At 36.3% G+C, this 23,735-nt stretch overlaps 1 protein-coding gene across 4 annotated transcripts; it reads right to left on the bottom strand.

Annotated features, from left to right (window-relative positions):
• Positions 1–1,965: 1,965 nt before the first annotated feature.
• LOC134532086 (growth hormone-regulated TBC protein 1-A) lies at positions 1,966–21,686 on the bottom strand. 4 transcript variants are annotated; one of them, XM_063368323.1, is made up of 7 exons: positions 21,631–21,686; positions 18,218–18,419; positions 15,162–15,395; positions 12,443–12,603; positions 10,820–10,928; positions 8,783–8,968; positions 1,966–2,857 (listed from the first exon to the last, which is right to left on the bottom strand). In XM_063368323.1, the coding sequence occupies exons 1-7, from the start codon at positions 21,648–21,650 to the stop codon at positions 2,780–2,782; spliced, it is 990 nt and encodes a 329-aa protein (XP_063224393.1). In that variant the 5' UTR covers positions 21,651–21,686; the 3' UTR covers positions 1,966–2,779. The 4 variants fall into 4 exon arrangements, with proteins under 4 accessions (XP_063224393.1, XP_063224394.1, XP_063224391.1 ...); XM_063368324.1 differs by having other exon boundaries at positions 21,565–21,654; XM_063368321.1 differs by lacking the exon at positions 1,966–2,857 and having other exon boundaries at positions 7,673–8,968; positions 21,631–21,681.
• Between the last annotated feature and the right edge of the window lie 2,049 nt (positions 21,687–23,735).

Below are 23,735 nucleotides of genomic sequence, written 5' to 3'. Positions count from 1 at the left end.
TTAATCATAAGGAAAGTATATAATGTAGAATATCTTGCAGTACAAAACTCAATGTAATTTGGTTGATTAAACATTATAAATAGTAAAACTTAGAGTTGATATTAATTTACATAGTTTAGGGAATTATATGAAGATGCCCAATTATTCTTATTACAGACCTTAATGAAATACGTGGTAACATTGTGACTCTAAGGGGTGATAGTTAATATTACTACAGCTCACAGACCTCTAGTTCGAGCTACTGAACACACACAATCAGTGGACAGCCCTGCTCAACTCTCGACCAGACTTCGCTGGTACGACCAGCGAGTCTCAACGCAGTTGGTGCTCCTGGACCTACACTGCGGCACTCATTGCATTAGTCTCGAGACGGGAAAGTCGAGGTACGTAACCGTGTCTGGGGTTCGCCAGGGGGCGCAACTGTACAGGCGGAATATAGCCACTAAATAAATTGTGCTGTTGCGACATGCCAACATCAAAAATTAAGTTTTAAATGTAGAGAAAAAATAGAAATTTCTTAAACATGATGATTTAAATAAAAAAGTAACTGTACAAACATTGTTAGTTCAGACTTAAGGGAATGGTGTATTAGTGGATTGGCGTATTGAGTATAGTAATTGTAATTTTACAGTGTTGCATTATCTTGGTAGCAATGAAATAAGCATGCCTGCCATGTGCACACGTGTGCTCGTGTGTATTTTTTGCAACTGAAACTGACATGATTTTCAACACTCATACTTTGCGGCTATGCAGTTTTTAAGTTTTGAAACAAAAGATAAAGCACTTTGACATTGTGTTTTGGTTGTTCTGTATTGGAAAATAGATAATCTGAAACATTTATGGTTAATATTCGCAGCAACGAATGGCCCGTGCGTGCGTGCATGTGTGTTTGTGTTTGAGTGTGTGTGGCCATGCAGCAGAGTTTGTTGTGGTCTTCTCTCCCTCTCTCATCGTTGTACATGTCCGTGATCCGGCACCATACACAATCATCACATGTCTATCTCGACAGATTATTGTGAAGCAACTGTGTCCAAGCATTGCTTTTGTGTAAAATTTCCCACCCTTTCTACTGCAATATTTCAATCATAACAAAACCACTGTAAAACGCGTGCTTGTTTTTATTGAACTGAAAAAATAAAATTGACAAATAACTTGCCACCTTCTCTCTTTTGGGAAATGGGATGGGTGAAAAAAATAATAGAAGGGCAGGGAAGAAGGGTATAAAAAATACATATTATTATTTTCATTTATATCTTTGTCAGATAGTGCTTTGGGCAGGGGAGGGGGGAAAAGGACCATTAAGGACGAAGAGGGGAGAGACGAAGGACCAAGGATCAACATCAGTAGACAGATCTACGGTGCGACCCATATTCAAGAGGTATCCTAACAGTGAAAATTATAGATTTTTTTTGCCTAAAATTATGGGTGCAAAAAGATTGGTAAAAATTTTTATTATCTTCAATCTTGCAACTTTATTAGTTACTAATTTTTAAATTATGACCTTCTCAAACACAGAAACACTTAACAGATTTCTTTCATTTGTTCAGTAAAGTTAAACATGCTTATTACATATCATTATATTAAGTGTGCTTCGTGTATCAGTCAAATTGACACTGTTTTGGAGAAATTAGTTTCATGGAACATTAAATTATCATATTTTCTCAGTAATATTCTATCTTTTTTAATAAATAGATTTCATAAAAAAGTAAACACAATAACACCGAAATCTTCTGTTTAAAAATGAAATCGGCCTGAAAATAAATCCACAAAATCTTGTGTTTAGGCCCCAGATGTGCAACGCAGGCCCACAGCGGTCTGTGATGCAGTTCCCTCATGTTCCGTACCTGCATGACGAGGACGCTAGGGACCTTTCCTTAAGGCACAGGACTGTGAGTGAGGGTTTCCTATCTGTCACATCGTGTAATGGTCACGTAATTTTCCATGTGAGAAGAACAAACTCCAAAGTTCATTTCAAACGCTTTTATTTAAATACAAACATTTACAGTTTCAAGAAAACTGACAGAACTTTACACCAGACTACCTGAATCTCAGATGGAATATTTTTCAAGTGTTTTCTGTACGTGCAAGGAACGATCATCATCTTAACCAGGCACGATTGTGACTCGTCACTATTTGTATTTTATAACAATGACTTTTAACCTCAATTTGATCACTACACAAGATATGAAAATGCTTCACTACACTTTAAATGAAAATGTATAGTTATTTCACGGTGTTAAGTATTTGAAATCAAATACACATGGATATCTGTGATGTTGAATATTCGCACGGGCCTACATTTCTCTCGACACCTCACAAATGACCGTCAACCTGGTGCCCTCATAGAGGACAAAGTACAAAGAATACAATATTTTTGACAAAGGACGTGGTTTTCATACTTCAGAGATTCGATACAGGTGAGTTGCTTGCAACCAAAGTTAGCTCATACAAATGTAACAAAAGGAAAATCTTTCTGGGTACCACAGTATATTTTAGACGCCCAAATACTTTAGAAAAGTTAAATATCTAAGGGAAAACAGCTTTTACGTTTGCAAAAGTTAAGCAGAATTCTTTATTTATTTGACAGAATGTCTGCAGTGTGATGTTTTCAAACACGTTTGTTCAGCAGTAACAGTAACATCCAGGAAGCTGCTGACACGACACTGTCTGTAGACGTAGGGAAACGTGGCTGTTAAAACACAGTCGCAGTTCCGAGGAGAGCGGGTCCGGGCCGCGGCGGGCGCGGTGACTAGAAGAGCGGCGGCGCGCGCGGCCGGAGCTACCGGCCCTCCGCCAGCCGCGTGCGCAGCTTCAGGACCAGGCTGGACGGCAGCGAGCCAGGCGTCCGGAATATGCTCTGCGCAGGTGGGGGGGGAGCACATTGCAACACTTGACTGCGACTCCCAAACACTCAAGGCCCCGTCTCACACGCCACGTCCATTTATTTTTTCTCTGTACACGGGAATTTGGTAGGAGTCATTTTGTGGACGGTGGACAGAAGTCGAATAAACAGAAATGCACAACCACGGTGCCACATCTGTGTGGAAGTCTCGGAAATCTCAAAAATATGGCGGACCCAAGTTATATATACACACACACACACACATACATATAAACATACACACATATAAATATACACACATACACACCCACACATTTGTTTTAGTGTGTCGCGATTAATTTATTATTTACAATTATTATGTATTGAAGTGTTTTAGCTCGTGTGAAGTTACCACAGATGTTATTTTTACAAAGATTTACAAAGGTAACTTGCATTTAAACATATTTATCCTTTATTCTATTTTTTTGTCACAATTCAATTTTATTTTTTTTATTTTCAACTGACATTAATTTGAATGTATTTATTACTTATTACTTACCTGTCAATTATTTCCATTAAAAATTATGTGTATTCTATACTATCTTTTTCCTGTTCATGGTGGTATGTTTGAGTAGATTGCCGTACGGAACTGAATACGAGAATGAAGCCAATATTGGCTATATACTTGCTTACACAGTGCATAGTAGCTGTTCCGAAACTAGCCAAAGTCCATCAAAAATGCACCATCTTTTCTTTTTGTTATTTTAATCTACAATGCATACACCATGCACATGAGCTGCATTATTACTGTTCCAAAACTAGTCAACAAATGCAGACTTTAAAAAAAAAAGGAAATAAATAAAAATTAGTCCAATCTACCCTGAGTTAAGTTGGGTTAGGTTAGGTTAGGTTATCACCATCTTCTTAACAGGTTTTTAAAAAGGGGGAAAAATTGTCACACTTTTTCCCTAAAATAAATACTTTTCGTATATTTATGACGCTCTGCATTATTTTAAAGAATTCTACATTAATCCTTGTGTCCGAGTTTTGTATTATAAGTTTCTTTGCCGCATGAGAACACAAAGTTGCTCATTACCAAAGTTAGATATTTTCACATTTATGGTGATGAGGTAAAAGATTCACTCTTTTTTTTATAACTTTTTTAAGGGTTACTTTTAAAATTTTCACTTAATACCAAGGGAGGTGTTAAGTTAAAAAATTGTATAGCACTTAAATAAAAGTATTTATTAAAAACAAAAAAAAAAACATGGTATATGAGACTGAGCCTTAAACTAAATACAATATTTACTAAACTCTAAAAATACATACATTAACTGAATGTGTGTTAAATGTAATCTATGTTTGTAAGAAAAGTCACTCAAACATTTATTCTCATGATAAACAATTACTGTAATTTGTAATATAATACGAAAATGGATTTTCATATCTACTATTTTCACAAAAATCTATATTACTTATGAAATTTTAGAGGCAAGGGAATTTTTTTAGTATGTCAATTATAATTACACAAAAAACTGTTTCTAATGAAAAAAAAAACATTTTCAGTATTACTGTCTAATTTAAATTCTATAATTTGACTAGATGGTTCTGTCCTTTAACTTTATACCCATTTATTTTTCATCTTCATAGCTCAGCATGAATATTTTAAATGCTGCTTATGTAAACCAAAACATATAAACTATTACCAAGACTTAGGGATTTAAAAAATGAGGCATATTTATTTATAAAATAAATAGCCCAAATTTTTATACATGAATGAAATTCAATTTTAAGTGCACATGTACAAATCAGTGAGATTGTCTTCACGCTCACTTTTAGGTCATAACTACAAAAAATAAGCAAAACAATAATTTAAAAAAAAAATTGTCTAACTGCTGAAAAATGTATGAATTTTTCACACCAGATGACAACCACACAAGAAAATAGTTTATGTTATTACCGTGTTTTCTCGCATAATCGTCGCACATTTTATTCTAAAATCAAGTTTGCAAAGTAGGGGTGCAACGATTATGAGAGAAATTTTTTTTTTGTTAGATAAAGTTATTCATGAAAACAAAAGCCATTCATGGAAAGTACATTTATTTAAAAAGTGAAGTTTAAAAGAGCATGCCGAAAAATTTAAATTAATATGTCATGCAACAAAAAACTTTCTTTAACTTTAAATAGAAAAACCAAAACTGTGACGCGAACGTGGGTTGGAACGCATAACTATCGTTGAAGTACAGATTTACCACGAAAGAGTGCGGGCCATCAAATGTAGTAACTCTGCAGTTGACAGAGAGTGCGCGTTGCAGGAATCGACGAGATATCGATATTCGACTACGTGTGCGTGCTCTATACAGGAAGCAACATAACCAAACACGATGCCAACTAGCGCTGGCTTCATTATTGTAAGTAGGGATGTGCTAAAGTGACTTTTTCCACACGAAATGAAAGTGAAAGAAAATTTATCAAGTTTCGCGAAAGTGAAACGAAAATGAATTTTTCTATGAGATAAATATATTCTTAACAAAAGTTAAGCGAAATTTTTTAATTAACAAAGAAAAAAGTGCCCCAAAATTTGCTCTTTAGTAATAAATTCTATTACATAAATCATTTTGGTACCTTTTGATATATATATATATATATATATATATATATATATATATATATATATATATATATATATATATATATATATATATATATATATATATATATATATATATATATATATATATATATATATATTATTTAATATAATCAACATCCGCCCTAGACCACACAACACAGCCCCATGTCACTCGTAAATTTCAAGAATCAATCCAGATCTTTCAGCGCACAGACTATTTCCTTTACAGTCGTAATGTCGCAGTCTATGATAATATATTTATTCGTGCATGGTACTGATGAAAAAATACGTGAATACTGCGGAACGGCCGCCATCTTGCACCACTGTCACACATGGCTAGCTCAGGAAGCTGTAGACCAGGCAAGCAAGGGACATGGTCAAAACAAAACATAACAAATGGTTGCTGCCAAGTGGTCATTACACGCAGTGACTTGTTGACCTTTTTGTCTAATTGGCTGTATATTATGAGGATTTTATATGCCAGTCAGAGTATGTAAAATTTAAATAAAGCAGACGACAATGTTTTTGTTTGGCTGTGCGCGAATAAAAGTAGGTACGTTCTTTGTTTATGTGTATACGGTAAATACTAAATACTGTACTAACAGTTCTGGAATGTATGTTTTACGAATATAGTACCTACACTACTGTTTGAAAGCAAATGAATCAGGTAATTTTTCAAATATTGCATGATTTTGTTTTGATACCTAGGCCTACTGTAATCACGGTTGAATTTTGTTTACTTTATCTGCCATGTTTGTTCAAATTATGATTTTACCGTATTTTCATTAATGTGAGTTTTTTTCATCACCACGTAAATTAATCTTAATGGAAATCTTTTTTCTAATTAATGTCTTTATATGATTTGCATATGTTATTACATTATTAGTAATAACAAGCAAATCATATAAAGACATTACAGTAGAATCTCAGTGCTAAGTACTTACAGGCACCTCAAGTTTTTGTACTTAGTACTGAAACATGCATACATATCTTTACAAAGAGAAAAAAAATATATAAAAAATTGCTACAGGAGAGCCGCAATGCCATATGTATTAGCAACTGCGACTTGCTTTTTTCCCCTTGTCTAGTTCTCTGAGTATATCCACTTTTTCCTTAAGCGTGAATTGCTTTCGTTTCTTTTTATCTCCAGGATCATTCATATTGTAGCACAAATACAATGCGGTGTCTAAATAACGTAACCTGAAAATAAACTCAACAATAACAATAAACAATCCCGGCACAGACATCAAACAGTATTTTTAGCGTAGCGTAACACTTTTGTCTAAATAATTAATACTTCTCTCAAACTTCCGTTTTTCGATGTATCGAATGGTGTTGTGTTGCTCACGTCGCATACTACGTACGGTATAATCTATGTTTGTGCGCGCAACTGTTTGTTAACTTTGTTTTGAGAATTTAGAGGTTAGAAAATACGTTGCGGTGGTATTTGTGTATCTTTGTTCTACTACATTAATCATTTAGCTGGAAATTTATTTACCAGTTTAAGTAAATTTTGGTGTAGTAATGCCACGCTACTAGTAGAATTTTTACGTTATAGTGAAAATATGATACTTTAAACTGAAACCGTTTTGCATGGCGAAGATACGATTTTTGGCGGGGACTTAAAAAAAATTTGTTAAGTGAAATATACTTTATAATAAGGTACGTTATTGTACCGGTATTCTACTGTACATTTTTATTAAATTACGAGTTCTTTTTCAACTAGAACAAACGGAACTTCGGTAAGCTATTGAACTTTCGTTTGGCTCGAAATATTTCGCTAAAAACGAACTTCGACAGATGAAATTCTTACCGAAATCGAAAATGAAAGTAGCAAAATTTCGATTTCGGTATCGGTATACCGAACATTCGCACAACCCTAATTGTAAGTGGTACATCGCGATGACGCAAATGAAAAGATAAAGGTAATAACGTTTAAAAACTTCTTTAAAAGAAAATTTTCATGTCAGACTTCATTTTTCCGTTAATTAAATAAGTGGTAATATCCAAATAAATATTACATTTCTACTTTAAATACATTGTTTTATACGGATAAAATACCTACACAAAACGCTCAGAATCTATTAGCAGGACCATAAACATAATGCAACATTTACGCGAAAAGTTTTTTCATCCCAATTTTGACGGCCTGAAATATAGGTGTGACGATTACGCGAGTGCGACGATAATGCGATAAAAGAGGGTATTGCCTTCAAATAATTTTAGGTAAATACGCTTTTATTGCAATTATGTAAGGACTTGGTTATAAAGTACAACTACAACAGAGAACATTATTGTTTTAGATATCTTAAGTTTTTCTATCTCCTAATGTTAAAACAGAGACAAGTCAAATCTTATAAAATCAACCAACAAAATTCTTGCATACAATGTGAGTATGTAGCCTTCTCGTTCTCTTTCTTAACAACTTTTTTGTAAAATACTTAAAAATCAACTACCAACTAGTTCCAGACCGCAATGTGTTAGAGCCTTCATGTGTGGCAGTGCAACACTCAAGCTGTGAGCTCAGCACCGCTCGAGGCTTGCACCACTCCTTCCTTGCGCAGCGTGAACACTCACTTGTGCAGAAACCCAACAAATATGCTCCCTCTAAACCCTCTTGCTACGCAGCGAAACAACAACAAAACATTTTCATTTCTACCGTATTGACTCCAAGAAAAAGGTGGGGGGCCTATACGCGTATTTGGAGGAAAAAATAGATTTATCTTTTTTTCAGGTATGAAAAACTAACATTTAATAAAAGCAAAATGAAATACCGCCACAACTTATTTAAACGCCAATTAAATTTTGATTAAATGAAACAGCTGGCGAAACGACTGGCAAGTCGTGCGTCTTTGTTCTAATGAGGGAGGGTGGGGGAGGCAGCGACGTGGCAGGAGGGGGAGAGAGGCAGAGGCGTGGCTTAACCTCCCTCCTGCCAGCCAACCAGACCAACTTCCCTTCCTCCTTCACTTCCCCTCTTCTTCTCGGACAACACCGCACATCAACACAAGCGCGCGAGTTTAGCTTTCTTTATCTTTATGTCGTTTGAGATACGACTAACTGCGTACGTCTGTCACGCCTCACGACAGTCCTACTGAGAGCGGACAAACTATAATACCAGTCTCCGTATCACTGCCGCTCACAATACATGGCTTGCTGTTTGACGCATGCCAAGCTGCCCTGCCCTCAGATGAACCCAGAAAAACACGTTTTTAAATTTTTTACTCAGAAATGGGGGCGTACACGCGGGCGGGGCCTTTACGCGAGCAAATGCGGTATTCATCTGTCTCGACGCTCCGAGCGCGTGCCCAGAAGACTGGCCGTCGCACCTGCATGAAGTCGTGGCAGCGCAGCGCCAGGGTGTCGCGCACCATCTCCTTGAAGCACTCGGCCAGCGACGAGAAGTCCGAGCACTGCAGCAGCGACTCGCGGTTGCGCTTGATGAGCGTCAGGCACACCCTGAACAGTATCTTGGAGCCCTCGTAGAACAGGCAGTCCCAGATCCTCAGCACCGTCTGGAAGAACCACGCTCCTCGCTGCCGGCACCTGGCTGGCACGTTCGGCTGCACCTCACCGGCTAGCTACGGTCTTTGAATATATATACAGATAGAAGTCGTGAGTGGATAGGATTTACTCTAGGTTTTTCAGAAGCGTATGATGAGCAGCTTGGGAACTTCACCGCTGCAGTGCGCTGCCGTAACGCCCTGTATCGTCTCAGTTGTTATTTACACGTTAGAGCGCAGCACTGTCGCCCGCTGTCATTCCCCGCACCCCCCACCTATCATTCACTGCAGCTCAAGGTCGTTCAACAGGAGGGGGAAGGGGTGTTTGAAGAGTTCGACACTTGTCCGCTAGGGACCACCACAAGTCGATGCCCTAGAGATGGTGGCGATTGCGGTGGTGAATTAACCAACTACCTCAAAACCGTATTAGAAATTTTAACCTGGGCTGGCGACTTCTATACAGTATATATATTCAAAGCTACGGTCTGGATCGCACGTACACAACAACACTTCCTGGGTGCTGAATAATGTTTCAGTCACATCAAAAGTTATTATTATTGTTAAGACAGTAAACATTATTTCAAATTATTTAGTTAGAAAATGGCACCCACAAGCATAAGTAAATTCATTAGTGGAATTTAACAGAATTCTAGAATTAATTCAGGTGAATATTTGTTTGGTGATAGCTACAGTTTTACTACCCGACGACTAAACACACCTGCGGAACAGTTACTATTGAGATACATGAACTTATATTACCATTTCATATAACAGTAACAAAATCAGTCCCATAATGTGACAGCTAAAAAGTTACATATTTATTCTCATAGATCGAGCGAAACATGTAGGTGTAGTTGCCACAGATCTGATGACAATGTGTGAGGGAGTTACCTCGCGCCACTGAAGCTTTGTTCGCTGTGCTGAGCACCCTGGCAACACAGAAGTCAGTGCATCACTTCCCCCCCACCTCCACCCCCATCAACCCTTCCACAAACCGAAAAGTGTTTACTGCAGTTTGCACAAAAAAACTGACCTTGGACCAAAATAAGAGGACAATCATCAGTAACCACCGTCTACCTGAGATTTTGATAAAAACTAACCTCGTTCCCCACCAGATGAAGACTCACCGCTCTGGGTTAAGCCCCTGCAACACCAGGTGAATCAGCTGTGATAGTTACCAGAGTACGAAATGACGGAGCGACACAAATCGAGAACAGCAGTGGGTGTTTGCGACAAATTTGGGAACACCAAGTACAGTACACTCCCGATCATCCACGAAAACAAGTGGCAGGGCCACCGCGGATAGTGAAAATCGCGGATAATCCGAAAAAAGAGCTTAAAATGGGAAAAAACAAAGGGAACATTAATTTCAATTTGAAAATCTAAAAATTTATGTAACAGTAAAAGTGACAATTAACAGTAAAAAATTTTTTTAATGATGCTAAAATTTTAGTATTTCACTGAATATTTATGCAATTAACATTTTGCTAAGTAACGTGGCATGTTATCTTGTCCTTTTGGTATTTATGTCATTTCTGTTTTCATGTTTTGTGTTTATCCTGTGCTGTCTGTATTTATTGTGATAGTGTTTGTTTTTACTTGTTTTGTGTCGTGCCCACCTCTAAAGTCTCAAGACTGTCTGTGGGCATGTAAACAATTTAAATAAATAAATAAATAAAATAATTAACATACAATATATTTCAGTAATGTTTTACTGTATACTGCACACAACACACTCGTCAGCAGAGTTAAAATTTGCTCACTTGTAATGAAATACGGATTTACGTTTATGTGCTGTATTTTTTTCGTGGCATGCGCGGGGTAATATGGAGTTTACTGTAGGTAGCACGGGCCGGCGCGTACCTCGGTCGGCAGGACCTCGGCGAACAGGCAGATGAACCACTTGGTGGCGATGACGGCCCAGGGCAGCCCCAGGGCGGCCACGTGGCGGTGCACCTCCGGCACCTTCAGCCTGCAACCAGTCCGCGGTCCGCCTCACCGCCACCTCGACCCAACTGCCTTCCAGCACTTCATTCCCGACCAGAATACTCTCATTTGATGCTCCAATATTTATACAACACATACTTTTTTTTTGTAGATAAATGTAATATGCCAATTTAAAACAAAAATAAACATTAAAAACTCAGTTGCTTTGAGAGGAATAAAATATTTATTTATTTATTTAATATTTGTTGCATGCCTACCTACAGCTTATGGCCTTGGGTGGTAGGCACGAATACAAACAACACAGATACATGCTGACAGAACAAAACAATACAAAATACAAGACAACAAAACAAAAACAATACACACAACATGCAACATTTAAAAATTAGTAAATAATTTCTTTTACCAATTATAATGTAGGAAATAAGATGAACAAAAAAAAAATTGGTTGTCTGTAAAGTCGGTTTACGGACGATAGTTTAACGTGACGACGTCATAACAAAACATTGATGAAATGATTGATCCAGAAGAAAAGGAAATATCATATTCGGCCTGAGACTAAGTCGTAATAGGTTTTTGCAACCAAACCATTTAGGCATTAAAAATATTATATTCTTTGAGGAAGAATTTTTTTTTTTTTAATTTTTCTATCTTTTGTATGATAAAATCTACCTCTGCATACTTTTATGAATAAAATTGAATCATTTTTATTGAATTATCACTATTTTGTATGGATACAAAGGAGTGAAATGAAATGTACAATTTAAATAATAAATTTACTTTTATTTGCATTCATTATTCAAATATATTTATTACTTTTGAAATGTTACATGCACCGTATTTATTTTTACAAGTTCAAAAAAAATTTCACACCTGCCGGGATTCGGACCGACAACCTTACGTTTAGAAGATAGCACTGCTGACCGTTCAGCCATGAGGCCATATTTAATAATTGATAGTTTCAGATGTTATATATACATTTATAAAAATTTTGTTCACAGTAGGGGAATAATATTATTTCGTTTTAATAACTCTATTTTATAACAAATACGCATCCTAAATACACCAAACTTATTTATAAGGTGTTACAATATTTTTTTAAAACATTGTGCAAAAGATCCCGGTTGTAGGTAATTTGAATTATTATGTGTAACTGTAAAACACCATTGTTGGTTCAAAACGTACCTTTTTGAATATTCAACATTACTTTTAAATAACCGTACCGATTGTGCTGAAAATCGGTGGACGATCGTTAAATTACATAATATTAATAATTCAAACGACAAAAATATGATTGAAAAGTCAAATCGATGGTCGTTCCAATCGAGTGGAAGAGAGATGCCACGCATGTGTACAATGAGCATGAAGAGAGATGCCACGCATGCGTACAATGAGCAAACAGAAACATCCGTAGTGGGACATCCATAGTGGGACACTTTTTCGTGCCTGCAGCCGGCGTTCATCGATTTATTAGACGTTGTCACGTCAAAAAATTCTGAATGACACACACGAACGGACTGAAGGAGCCGGCACACTCACCGCACCAGCTCCTCCAGCACGGCTATGTCCGTGATGACGCCCTGCATGGTGCGGGTGTAGTAGCTGGGCAGGATGTGCTCCACCAGCACTTTGAGCAGCCAGAAGGTGGTGTCCTCGCTCTTCGTGGCCAGCAGCAGCAGCCCGGCCACGTAGTTGAGGCCCTGCCAACACACACGCGCGCTCCACACACCTCCGACCCCATCCCGCACACGTTCACCGTCCACATCCAGGGCCGCAACTAGGGGGGGCAAGCGGGGGCGCGCCGAAATCGCTTGCATTGTAATTCCTACTGCAACTGGTAACCGGTAAAAAGTTTTTTTTTAACTTGCATGCCAGGAAATGTCTGATCTGATTTACAACACAACGTCTCAACATATTTAACGAACAAGTCTGGCGATTATACGGACTACTTTATGGACACGGTGGGTTCGTGCATGGAAGTTACGGTAGCACAGAAACTGTTACATGTTGGTATGGAAAATGCTTAAATAGCACCATTTATCCATGGGAGGGCCCCCGGACCCCCCCGCTTTATTGGTGTGGTATGTGCAAAAAAAGAAAAAAAAAGAGGGGGGGGGGGGGGCATGAATCCATTCATGCCCCGAGTGCCAGAGACTCTAGTTGCGGCCCTGTTCACATCACAGAACAACTACACTCATGATCATTTATAATTCATATAACAACTTTCTATTTCAACCTTTCCTTTCTGGAAGTTAAATACGTTATTTTTTTGCAAATTTTAACTGAATTGGACAACATAATACGTTAATGCTTAATTTCCTTCTTAGTTAAGATTAAAGGAGGAAATGGGGCAAGTTTGACCTGTACTACACTTAATGCTAAGTCCATTTTTTGCACATCGGTAACATCACGTCGTGTCTTGATATTGAACAGCCCATATCGAGAGATGTCTTGCAAGCTTCGTTGAGTTACGAGAACGTTTAAGCCGGTCATCTTAACGGGAAGTGATTCGATGATTTATGTTCCGACTCACGGCTCCGCCCAACTGGAAATGCATACGGTGCGCAAAGATTCAGAAGAAAACATGCAATTTGAAAGCTGCTGAAGATATCAGAGTGGCTACTGTATATGAAAAGATTTTACGAATACGCTGAGGGCCAGTGAGTAGTTCTGTAGCGTGAAAATGGTTAAAATGTGTGTTTTCAGAACAATTTTTACGCATGAAATACCCAGTACAGATTACTGGACGCACTCAAGGGACTTGCATTACAACTTTAACTTCATTTCTACACCATGTAATGTTATGGTTGCCACTCAAATCCCATAGTTGTCGGATACTGTGCGTGAGTTCGCAGACTCGCATATACACTACTTGATTTATTTTTATTGTTCTCAATAGTTAGAAATGCTTATTACAAATTATTATACTGAAAAGAATATGATGTATTTATTAGTCCAAGTTTTGGTGAAGAAAGCATCATTGAACAAGAAAGTGTCTTTTTTGTTGAAAACGGTGCTATTTTTTATGAATAACCAGAGTTCTTAAAAAAAAAATAACACCGAAAACTCTTGTTTTAAAAATGAAATTGGCATAAAAATAAAACCATAAAATCTTTTATCTAGCTATAGAGGGTGCGTCTTCCTTCGGTGTCTAAAGATCAGCAGACCTCAGGTATTACTGTGGTCTCATCAACAGTCCAATTTAACGAAAGGTTAAATTATTCCTCTCTAATCACAACAAAACTATGGTTATTATTGCTTCTTGTGAGTTACAGGTACCATAAATTACATACTAATCAATATCTTATAATTTAAATTGTCTAAATAAGTTGTCAATCATACCCAGCTTAATACTCATCATCTAAAATTAACAATATTAAATAGATAATTCCCATTCTTGTGAGAAATCCCTGACTGTACTGTAAATCTCCACACCCATTCTATGGAGAATCCTCCTCCCGTGGGGAAATACTCTTTTTGTGGTTAAGTCCCAGTCAGATGTGCAGATTCGCTGGACTTAAGTTCTTTGATATTATAACTTTTTTGATTCAACATGAGTGGCAGAAAGCGGGTTGTTGTATGGCTTTAATTGGAAATTTTTTTTTTATTAATGATGACACATGGGGTGCTTATAGCATCAATTCATCGGCGATTATCTTCCTCAACTTCCCTGAACAGTGTCGTTGGGTACTGAAGTCTCCAATGACCACATAAACTATACGTATAGCTGATCTTAAAAATAATTGAAATAAATAAACGAACAATGGTTTAAACCCAAAAACCTGGTTGTTTGGGTTTTTTTGTTGTGATAACATCTTATAAACCGATGAACGCCAGCTGCACGCACAAAAAAGCATTGTCACGTTCGCCTGAGCCAGGCGTGCAAGAACCGGCCAACCACCGTTTGAGAAAATCTTCTATAATATCAAACAGGTTAAGGCGAGCTTTTTAAAAGCCGCAATTTAAAATTTTTTTTTATATATTTGTCCAATTTTGTCATTTCAAATTAACAATTTATTGACATTGATTTGATTTCAGTTTATTTCAATAACTAATTGTTCGTTGATTATATTTAAACAAATTATTTAAATTAAATTTGCAAAAAAACTGTAAAATGATGTTTGAAAATTTAAAAAAGTATGCAATTTTTCATCAATGTTTTCTCGTGACGTTATCACGTGAACCGACTGTTCGGGACCGCGTGGCAAAGTGACCTGGCAGTAGCCGACGACTGTTCGGAACCCGGTGGCAAAGTGACCTGGCAGTAGCCGACGTCCCGGTTGTTGTGGGCGTAGGCCACCAGCACGTTGTACAGCTGCTGCTGGTGGGCGGCCGTCGCGCTGAAGAAGATGTTGTCCGGGAAGGTGCGGGGCAGGTCCGTGCGCACGGTGTCCACTATGTCCTCGTCCAGGGGCTGGCTGAGCAGGCGCTGGTACAGGTCGGGGCCCCGCTGCTCGCGCAGGCGCTCCGCCCCGCTCACCGTCAGCCACACCTGCCACCACGCAACCGCCCGAGGGTGTCGTTAGGACGTATTTTTTGGGGGGGACTTCAATTGATTTAGTTGTTTGAGGAATATCCATCCCCTGGGGGTCCGGGGTCCTCCCCCGGGAAAATTTGGGGTTTGAAGGTGCGAAAAGGTGGTTTTTTAGGCATGTTTCTTTCCTAAATATTCTAATTATAATTGGTTGCAATATATATAGTTTATTTTATCTAAAAAAAAATATTTTCAGAGAACAAATTTGTGAAAACACGGTTAACATTATCTGTGTTCGGTATCGTACCCCTGATTTTGATTTTACACGAAGATTGAATTAAAAAGTGCTCACAAGACCACGATTGGACTAAATGCACCATGCGCAACATATGTGTTATATCACAGAAATCATATTTTTAATATAACTACGAAACTAAATATATTATTGGAGGGCACGAAATTGAATACTTTTATTATTGGGAGGGGAAGTGTACCCCCCCGTCCCCCCAGGTTGCGACGCCCATCATCTACCTCAACAGAGCAGCAGCACGGCAAATAAAACATTTTTGACCAAAGCTGAATTTTTGCACAGTGGATGGGTCGACCCTGCCTAGTAACACACCATCAGTTTACACCCGTGGTAGACCTTGTACATCACTCAGAAAAAACAAGCGGTTGTGTCCCAGATGGCCGCAGCTTAAAGCGTCGTTTAAAATGCTTCTCGTTAATATGGCCGCCTAGCTGGGCAGTCAAACTGTGTGCAGTCATTTACAAAACCAACTCAAGATTTTGTGATAGTGTCTGATATTACGGACAGCAATCAAGAGCCACTGAACTTCTCTCTTAAAGTTTTGTTTTGTGGTTTTGTCTTTAACGTGTAGTATTTTTTTTGGACAGTGAAAAAGGCTAACATGGGTGTTTTCGCAGATTATTTTAAGTATGAAAAATTTCAGAACAATGTATTTTAAGAGGTATAGGGAAGTGAAGAAGGCCTTTATCTTTAATATTCTTCTATAAATTGATAGGGTCACCGCTTAAATTCCCATATTGGTGCATTACCTACGAGAAGACTGCACACCAGTTTGATGATTGGCGCAAAGAGGTAATGAGAGGTGTGAAGTGTGAGCCAATATCACCCTTAACGCCCCCGCACTTTCAGAACTTGTGACTACCTTAGCACAGTTACTGAACAATTCTCTCCATACAATGATTATCAAATTAATCCAGAAACTATACTCAATACTCTATACAATCATGTTGAAAAATTATCATATTATATTTATAATTATATATAAGTGACTAAGTTTTAAATAAAAAATAAAAAAAATTTCTTAAATTGACCCAAAAGCAATTAATTATTTATGTAATATTAACTTTTTGATAACAATACTTTGGAAACTTTTTAAGTAATCACAGGATTAATGACCTAATTTGGCTATTAGAAAAAACAGTATTAATAAAAGCATTGCAAATAAGATTGACAAGTAGGCCTATACAACCCAGTACCTATTAATTCAAAGTTTGCTGTGCAAGAATACACATTTAAAAATAAATATAGATAATAAATGTAGAAACCACTGTAAGACAATAAAAAAAATTGCAGACATATTCCTAATCAACAGATACTTAAAAACCCAACTCATATCAGTTACAGTAAACACTTCTCATAAAACATGTTTCAGACACGTTTGACATTTCTTTCTACTCCTTTGAAAAACGAGGACAGTAGCTAATTACTTACAAAATCCACACTGACTGTTTTCAGGCCACAAAAAGAGGACATGTATAGGATAAGAATCTTAGGTTTATCGTGATGGAAAAACAAAAATGTTCTAATGCTATTTGTAATGTTATGCAGCTGAGAGAAAAAAAAAATTACCTAAGAATTTGTGTGATATTGGATGCTAATTTAATGATTCATTGAATTCATGGTGTAATGCAACCTTGTTTTTCATATGATTGAACCCTGAAAGGTGACAATGAAAAAGTGAGTTTCTTATTAGTTATGTGTTTTCATGGTATTTTTACATAGACATTGGCTAGGTGTTTGCACTTCTAATTGGTCTCAACAACAGTGAAGATTGGCTTGTTTAGGTTAATAGCTCTAACAGGAATAATATGTAAAACTGATGTTTTAAGAAATGGATTTGTCAGAAAAATTTGTTTTTATTTATTCCCCCAGGAAGGTATTACCAGTTTTATTCTGAGTGACTAACTTCTAGAATAATTGGTATGTCGTTATAAAGAGCCTTGAAAAGAGGAAATTGTGGGTAATGAAGAAAATTAAAAATGAGTATATAGTCACTGAAAATTATTGAAATTGCTGGAATGTATATCTTAGTGAATTTGATAATTATAAATAAAATTTCAACACCCCCCTACAATCACACAATTTTGATCGTTTGTACTCTTATAATTTCCCTTGACCTCATCATCGTAACTAATGAGTTTATCAGAATCCAGAAGGGGTTTGACAATGCAATGTTACGAAGAAAATAGAAGAGAGAAATATATTATTTAAGAATGGTTTTTTTTGTTTTTTTTTTTTCCACAGAAAAGCTGAAACTCTGTTAAATTACATAACTTTGCAGCGATTTTTTTTTTTACCACATGCGTCTGAAATGGGGCTTGTCGGTGCTGGTCGTACCTGAATGTGATGCAAATATGGTGCAGGGCATGCAAGAGGGTAGGGTAACAGAAATTCACAGAGCTAACCAACTGACTAAACTGAACTCCCACGTTTTTCACAAGCAAAAAGCAAACGTGAATTTGCAACAACCGACAACTCCACGGCCCCTGCACACGACTGTGAAATAAAGGCATGGAGCAGGAATACTTACGAGGCCTCTGTGTTCTCCAGGAATCCCTTTTCTTACGTATCGTTTAACTGTTAAGCTTCTTTTCACAGACTTCCCTTCTCCTATTAGATCGGACCACTTCTTCGCTCTTTTCGCCAACACTATCAAGTAATGTGACATGAAATCCTCGTACGTTTCGTAGTCAAAATCTTCAGGGCGCTCAAATCCATATTCGTCAACTTTGCTAATAAAATAAAAATGAACATGATTAATAATCTGCGCTAAAATTCAGGGCATTGAATCCCCAGAACAGTTAAAAGTCTATAAAGTAGGCATGCTAATAAAAAAAATGGGCGCGTGTTAGAAGTTATACTTACTTGGCATAATAAAAAAAACTTTAATTTTGCATTCAAATAATTAACAGAAAAAAAAAATAATTAAAGGGCTGGAGTTATACTATAAATATTTTTGGTAATGTATAAATTCAATCATATTCGAAAATTTAAATAAATACTGAGTAATCAATATTAATATACACACATGTATCAAATTAATTATTTTGGTAAAATAACCAAGATAAATGTTAGTAATGAAAGTCAATGAATATGCTGAATGTTTATTCTAATTAATTAATTTTAATTATCTACTAAATAATAATGTAATAATTTATAATGCAAATAAATTATATATACGGGAACATAACCTCACATATAAGTTTACAAAACATCATTTCTATCAGTAACATTGAAAATAAATAAAAATTTTCAATGATATGAATTAATATTCAATATCAATCATTAAAGCACATATATAATATAAAGCACATAAATAATTTTTATTTCTATGTAGCCTTTTTATCTCATGAATATCGTTTTGCGCGGTGCGTGCGCATCATAAAAATTCAATCTCATCATTTTTTCGTAACGTGCCTAAAGTAATATAACTCAAAAATCTATTATTAAACTAATAAAGTTGTTACAACTGGGCTTCAGCCCGGTAGCAAGAGGATCCAGCAAGCCTCACGTCAGTGGTGGGAAAGGTAATGGGGCGGACAGCGCACAAGCGTGTGGAACGAGTAATCGCACTGTGACACAGACTGGATTAGAGGCAGCACAGGGTTAGAAGAGGCAACTTGCAGCTGGCAGGCTTACTGGAGGATTTGGTACACAGAGTCAACACGGGAAAGCAGATTGATGCCCGTTTCATACATTTCGAGAAGGCACTTGATGAGTAGACACATGCAAGTGTGATGAAAAAGGTGCAGCGGGTGGTTAGGGATAGAAAAGTGGTGAGGTGGATCAGAGATTTCCTTACCAACAGAAAGTGGAGGGTACGAATGAGTGATCGGAAAAGGGCAGGGTTACTTCAGGGTGCCTCAGGACACTTTACGGAGTCCATGCTCTTTTCCATCATGGTTATGTCCCAAGAGAAGGCATACTATGAGACATGCCCCTTTTTTGCAGACGAATGTGTGGTATACAGAGAAGCAGAGGTGAAATCTAGAAACAGGAAGGAAAGCAGTAATAGTACTCAGACAGAGTGGCTTTTTAGAATGAAAGGAAACAAACTGAAAGCATGGTTTTACACACTTCAATGAATTTACCTTGAAGGGATGGTTCTTAATTCTTAATAGTTTATGAAAAATAATAGTTTATAGTAGCTTATCTTACTAAACCAGTATTGAATGTCTCAACTTCGAGGAACGAAAATTAAATAAAAAAGGAAAATATGTTTTTTAAGTACCAGAGACGTCCCTAAAACACGACCCTGAAAATACGGTTTCTGAATTCCTACTGGCTTCATGAAAAATAACAGGTTAAAGCTTACATTATAACAGGGAGCTGATTTTCACACTGACGCCATCATTCATTGTTTACCCGCAATTGTGTAACTCTTTTATTAGCACAATTGTAGCCAACTATGGAGAATTAAAAATATGTTAATTCTTTGGTATCATATAATGAAGTTTATCCTTGGATCCTGAAGGCCTGATCATGATGGAATGATCCTGTGGAACATGATGCTTGCTGTTTTTGTTTAGTACATTGAAATATCCTGATGGCATGATCCTGTTGCCTTGATCCTGTAGTACGTTACCGGTATGTTTGCTGTTTTAATTCAGTACATTGGAAGATCCTGTACATAAGTAAAATTTTGTCACATAATGAATTATGATTGTACATTGAATAAAAAGAAATTTTTCAATCTACAATCATAATTCTTAATTATTTCACAATTTCTTTTATGTGCAGATTCTTCAAACGTACTGAATTAAAACAGCAAGGGTCAAGCCAACAGGATCATGCCATCAGGATCAAGCCTTCAGGATCCACAGATAAACTGGGATACATTAAACACCAGCCATATCAAACACACAATATACCTACAATGGCTGTAATCAAAGAATTTCTTGGAAATACTGCAAAACTCAATCTGTCAGCCAATTCAGTGCGCAGCACATATTCATCTAAGAAAATGAACGACATCCTCCCATTCTATTCAAATTTTTGCCTCTCATTAAACTCGTCCATTACAACGTGACTCAAAATAGTACGTACGGTACTTTAAATGCAATGTAACAAAACAAAAGTTTTGTAATACAATTCCTTATTCCAATATAATATTGGAATATCAAAATTAAAAATTCCTCACAATTGCAATACTCATTTAAACAAATTTCATTATTACAACACTTACAATGACTAAAGTTCTCTATAAACAAAAATTTAAAAAAAAAAAACACAGGTAAAAAATGAATGTCTGCGATTGCATTAATACATACATATTGTGATGTAATTTGTAAACTGTTATTTTTTCACAAACCACTAGTAATTAAGAAACCTTCCTTTCGGGGTTAATCCAGAAACGTATATTCCTATATTTCGCGGCTAAACAATGAATGGGGGAGGCAGCGTAAAAACACAGGTATTATAAATTAGGATATAAAAATTCAATTTTTTTCACAAACTAGTAGCTATTACAAAACCATCCTTCGGAATAAATTTTGGGTCGTGTAGTGTGTGAAAACCATGCTTTCCGATTATTTTTTTATATTTCGTTATAAAAGCCTTTCTGTCCGAGTATTACCAGATAAGATTAAAAATCTTTTTAGAGAAGGGATGGAAATTGAAAAAAATCTCACTGATCATTTAAACTATCGGCAATTTGCTTAAATTTAGACAAGTGTGTTAACAAGGACTATTATACTTTTCAGGACGATGTACCCATTTGCCACCAGGCTTGGGCCAAAAAGTAGCAATTTTGAATTGTATTCATTTCATTTCAATTCAATAACACCCACACACACAAACAAAAAAATAGAACCACCGTAAAACCACTAATAAAGGTTTATAAGCATTTATTTGTTAATATTACTTATAGACACGTACTGGATCTGCGAATTCATTTATAAAAAGGCTGAAATTTACTATATGAATTAAATTCAAACATTCTACCTGAAAGTTGAACTAGCCATTTTACCAATATCATAGAACTAGGGATGAAACGATACATCGATGTTTTCAAAACATCGATGTATCGTTCATGAAACATCGATGTTAGCATCGATGTTTTTAAGAGCGATACATCGCCGATGCATCGACGAAAAAGTCTAAAACATCGACATCGTTCATCATTAAAATTACCCTAGTTTTTTATAATATTTTGGCTATCATTTCATGAATATTTATTGAATATATAAAAAAACATTACGATACGTTTAGTTTTTAAGATACAATTTTTTAACTATCTATATACTTACTATAAAAACCTACATTTTTAAGTAGGTATCAAAAATGTTGTAAATACCTACTGAACTATTTGGTTGATTTCAGTATCAATTTTTTCCCAGTACTTTAAGATGTGTAAAATCATTTGGAAAAAATAAATAGGTACCGTTAAAAAAAATTTGCTTACACAAGAATTTTCTTTTAAATTTTGAAAAATATAAGGATAAAAGCAGCGAGACTTTATGGACAATTTCATAGCTTTTTGTACATACAAGCTATTAATTGGTACCGATACGGTCTCGCTAGCTCTATCGAGAAAATTAATGTTACATTTTAAACCTGCACATACACTTCATGCTTTTTCCCTATTTTTTTTTTCCAATTAAAAATAAATTGTGTAAAAAATAGTTATTTTTTTTAATAAATATAGACTTCTTCAAATACTGTAAAAAAAATAAGGATACCAACCAAAATGGTTTAGCGTTTACAACATTTATTTATACTTAAAAATGTAAGTTTTATAAGTATCGAAAATTTAAAAAAAAGTTTCTTGAAAACTAAATGTCGTATCGCAATGGTTTTTGGATAGATAGATCTCTCATGATCTGTACTATTTACAATATATTCACGAAATGATAACTAAAAACATAAAAAATAAGGGTAATTTTATTTTAAGTAAGCCTGTGTCTTAACTGCAGGCTGCCCGGGCACACATACGGTCAGTGGCGTAGCCAGGATTTGTGTATGGGGGGTGTTAAGAAGCATGCCCCCCCCCCCCCCCCGTGTATTAAAGTGGGTGGTCCGGGGTCCTTCCCCGGGAAAATTTGGATTTTAAGGTGTAAAATAGTGCTATTTCAGCAGTTTTCGGTACTTAAATTTAAATATTGTAATGGTAAAAATTTTATTAATTTTTAATATGAAATTATTTGAGTGATGAATAAGAAATTTAATTAAAGATTTGGTGCTAAGGGGGGGGGGGGTTGAACCCCCTAACCCCCCCCCCCCCCCCCTACTGGCTACGCCCCTGCATACGGTGCACAGAGCTTCAGGAAAAACGTGATTTGAAAACTACTCAAGATATCCGAGTGGGGTATGTTTACGAAAAGCATTTAAGTGTTCGCTGAATACCGAAAGGTACTTTTGAATGCGGATTAAGTTTTTAAACTGTGTTTTTAGTAGAGTGAAAATGGCTAAAAGGCGTGTTTTTGGAGTAATTTTTAGGCATAAAACAACCGATACAGAATCTTGAAACCACTTAAGGGCAGTGCAGTACACCTTTATCGTTATTTCTCCGCTATATAATTTTACGGTCACCGCTCAACTTTCACAGCTATCTTGTGGATATTGTGGACCTGTAGTAGGTATGGTTTTTCGCTACATACTATAATTTAAATCATTTTGGCATGTTTTTCCTGATATTTAAAAACATCGGTTAAAACATCGATGTATCGGTTGTCAGAACGATGTTTTTTTAACATCGATGCTTTTTCGTTTGAACATCGATGTTCGTGATATCGATGTTTTTAAGAGCGATTTTGCATCCCTACATAGAACACACAATATTTGTCAATATCATAGAAAAAATAACAATAAAGGAGGAGAAAAAGAAATTATTCCACAGTGTTGCCATTTTCCTAAGACAGTGTGCGGTAAAAGTGAACGAAAGCCATCATGGTTTCAACCGTTCTTAAATTTTGACAAATTTATAACGATTATTGTCAAATTTTAAGCTATATTCAAGTAAAGTGTAAAATAAAATAGAATGCCTGACATCCATACTGCCTGGCTGCTGAAAATACTTTCCCCTGTGAAGTATTTGAAAGTTTAGTAGG

This window comes from Bacillus rossius, chromosome 5 (assembly GCF_032445375.1).
Source record: "Bacillus rossius redtenbacheri isolate Brsri chromosome 5, Brsri_v3, whole genome shotgun sequence".
In the NCBI taxonomy this organism is placed as follows: domain Eukaryota; kingdom Metazoa; phylum Arthropoda; class Insecta; order Phasmatodea; family Bacillidae; genus Bacillus; species Bacillus rossius.
The sequence above is the reverse complement of the archived record's forward strand: the minus strand, read 5'-3'. Positions and strand labels throughout refer to the sequence as shown.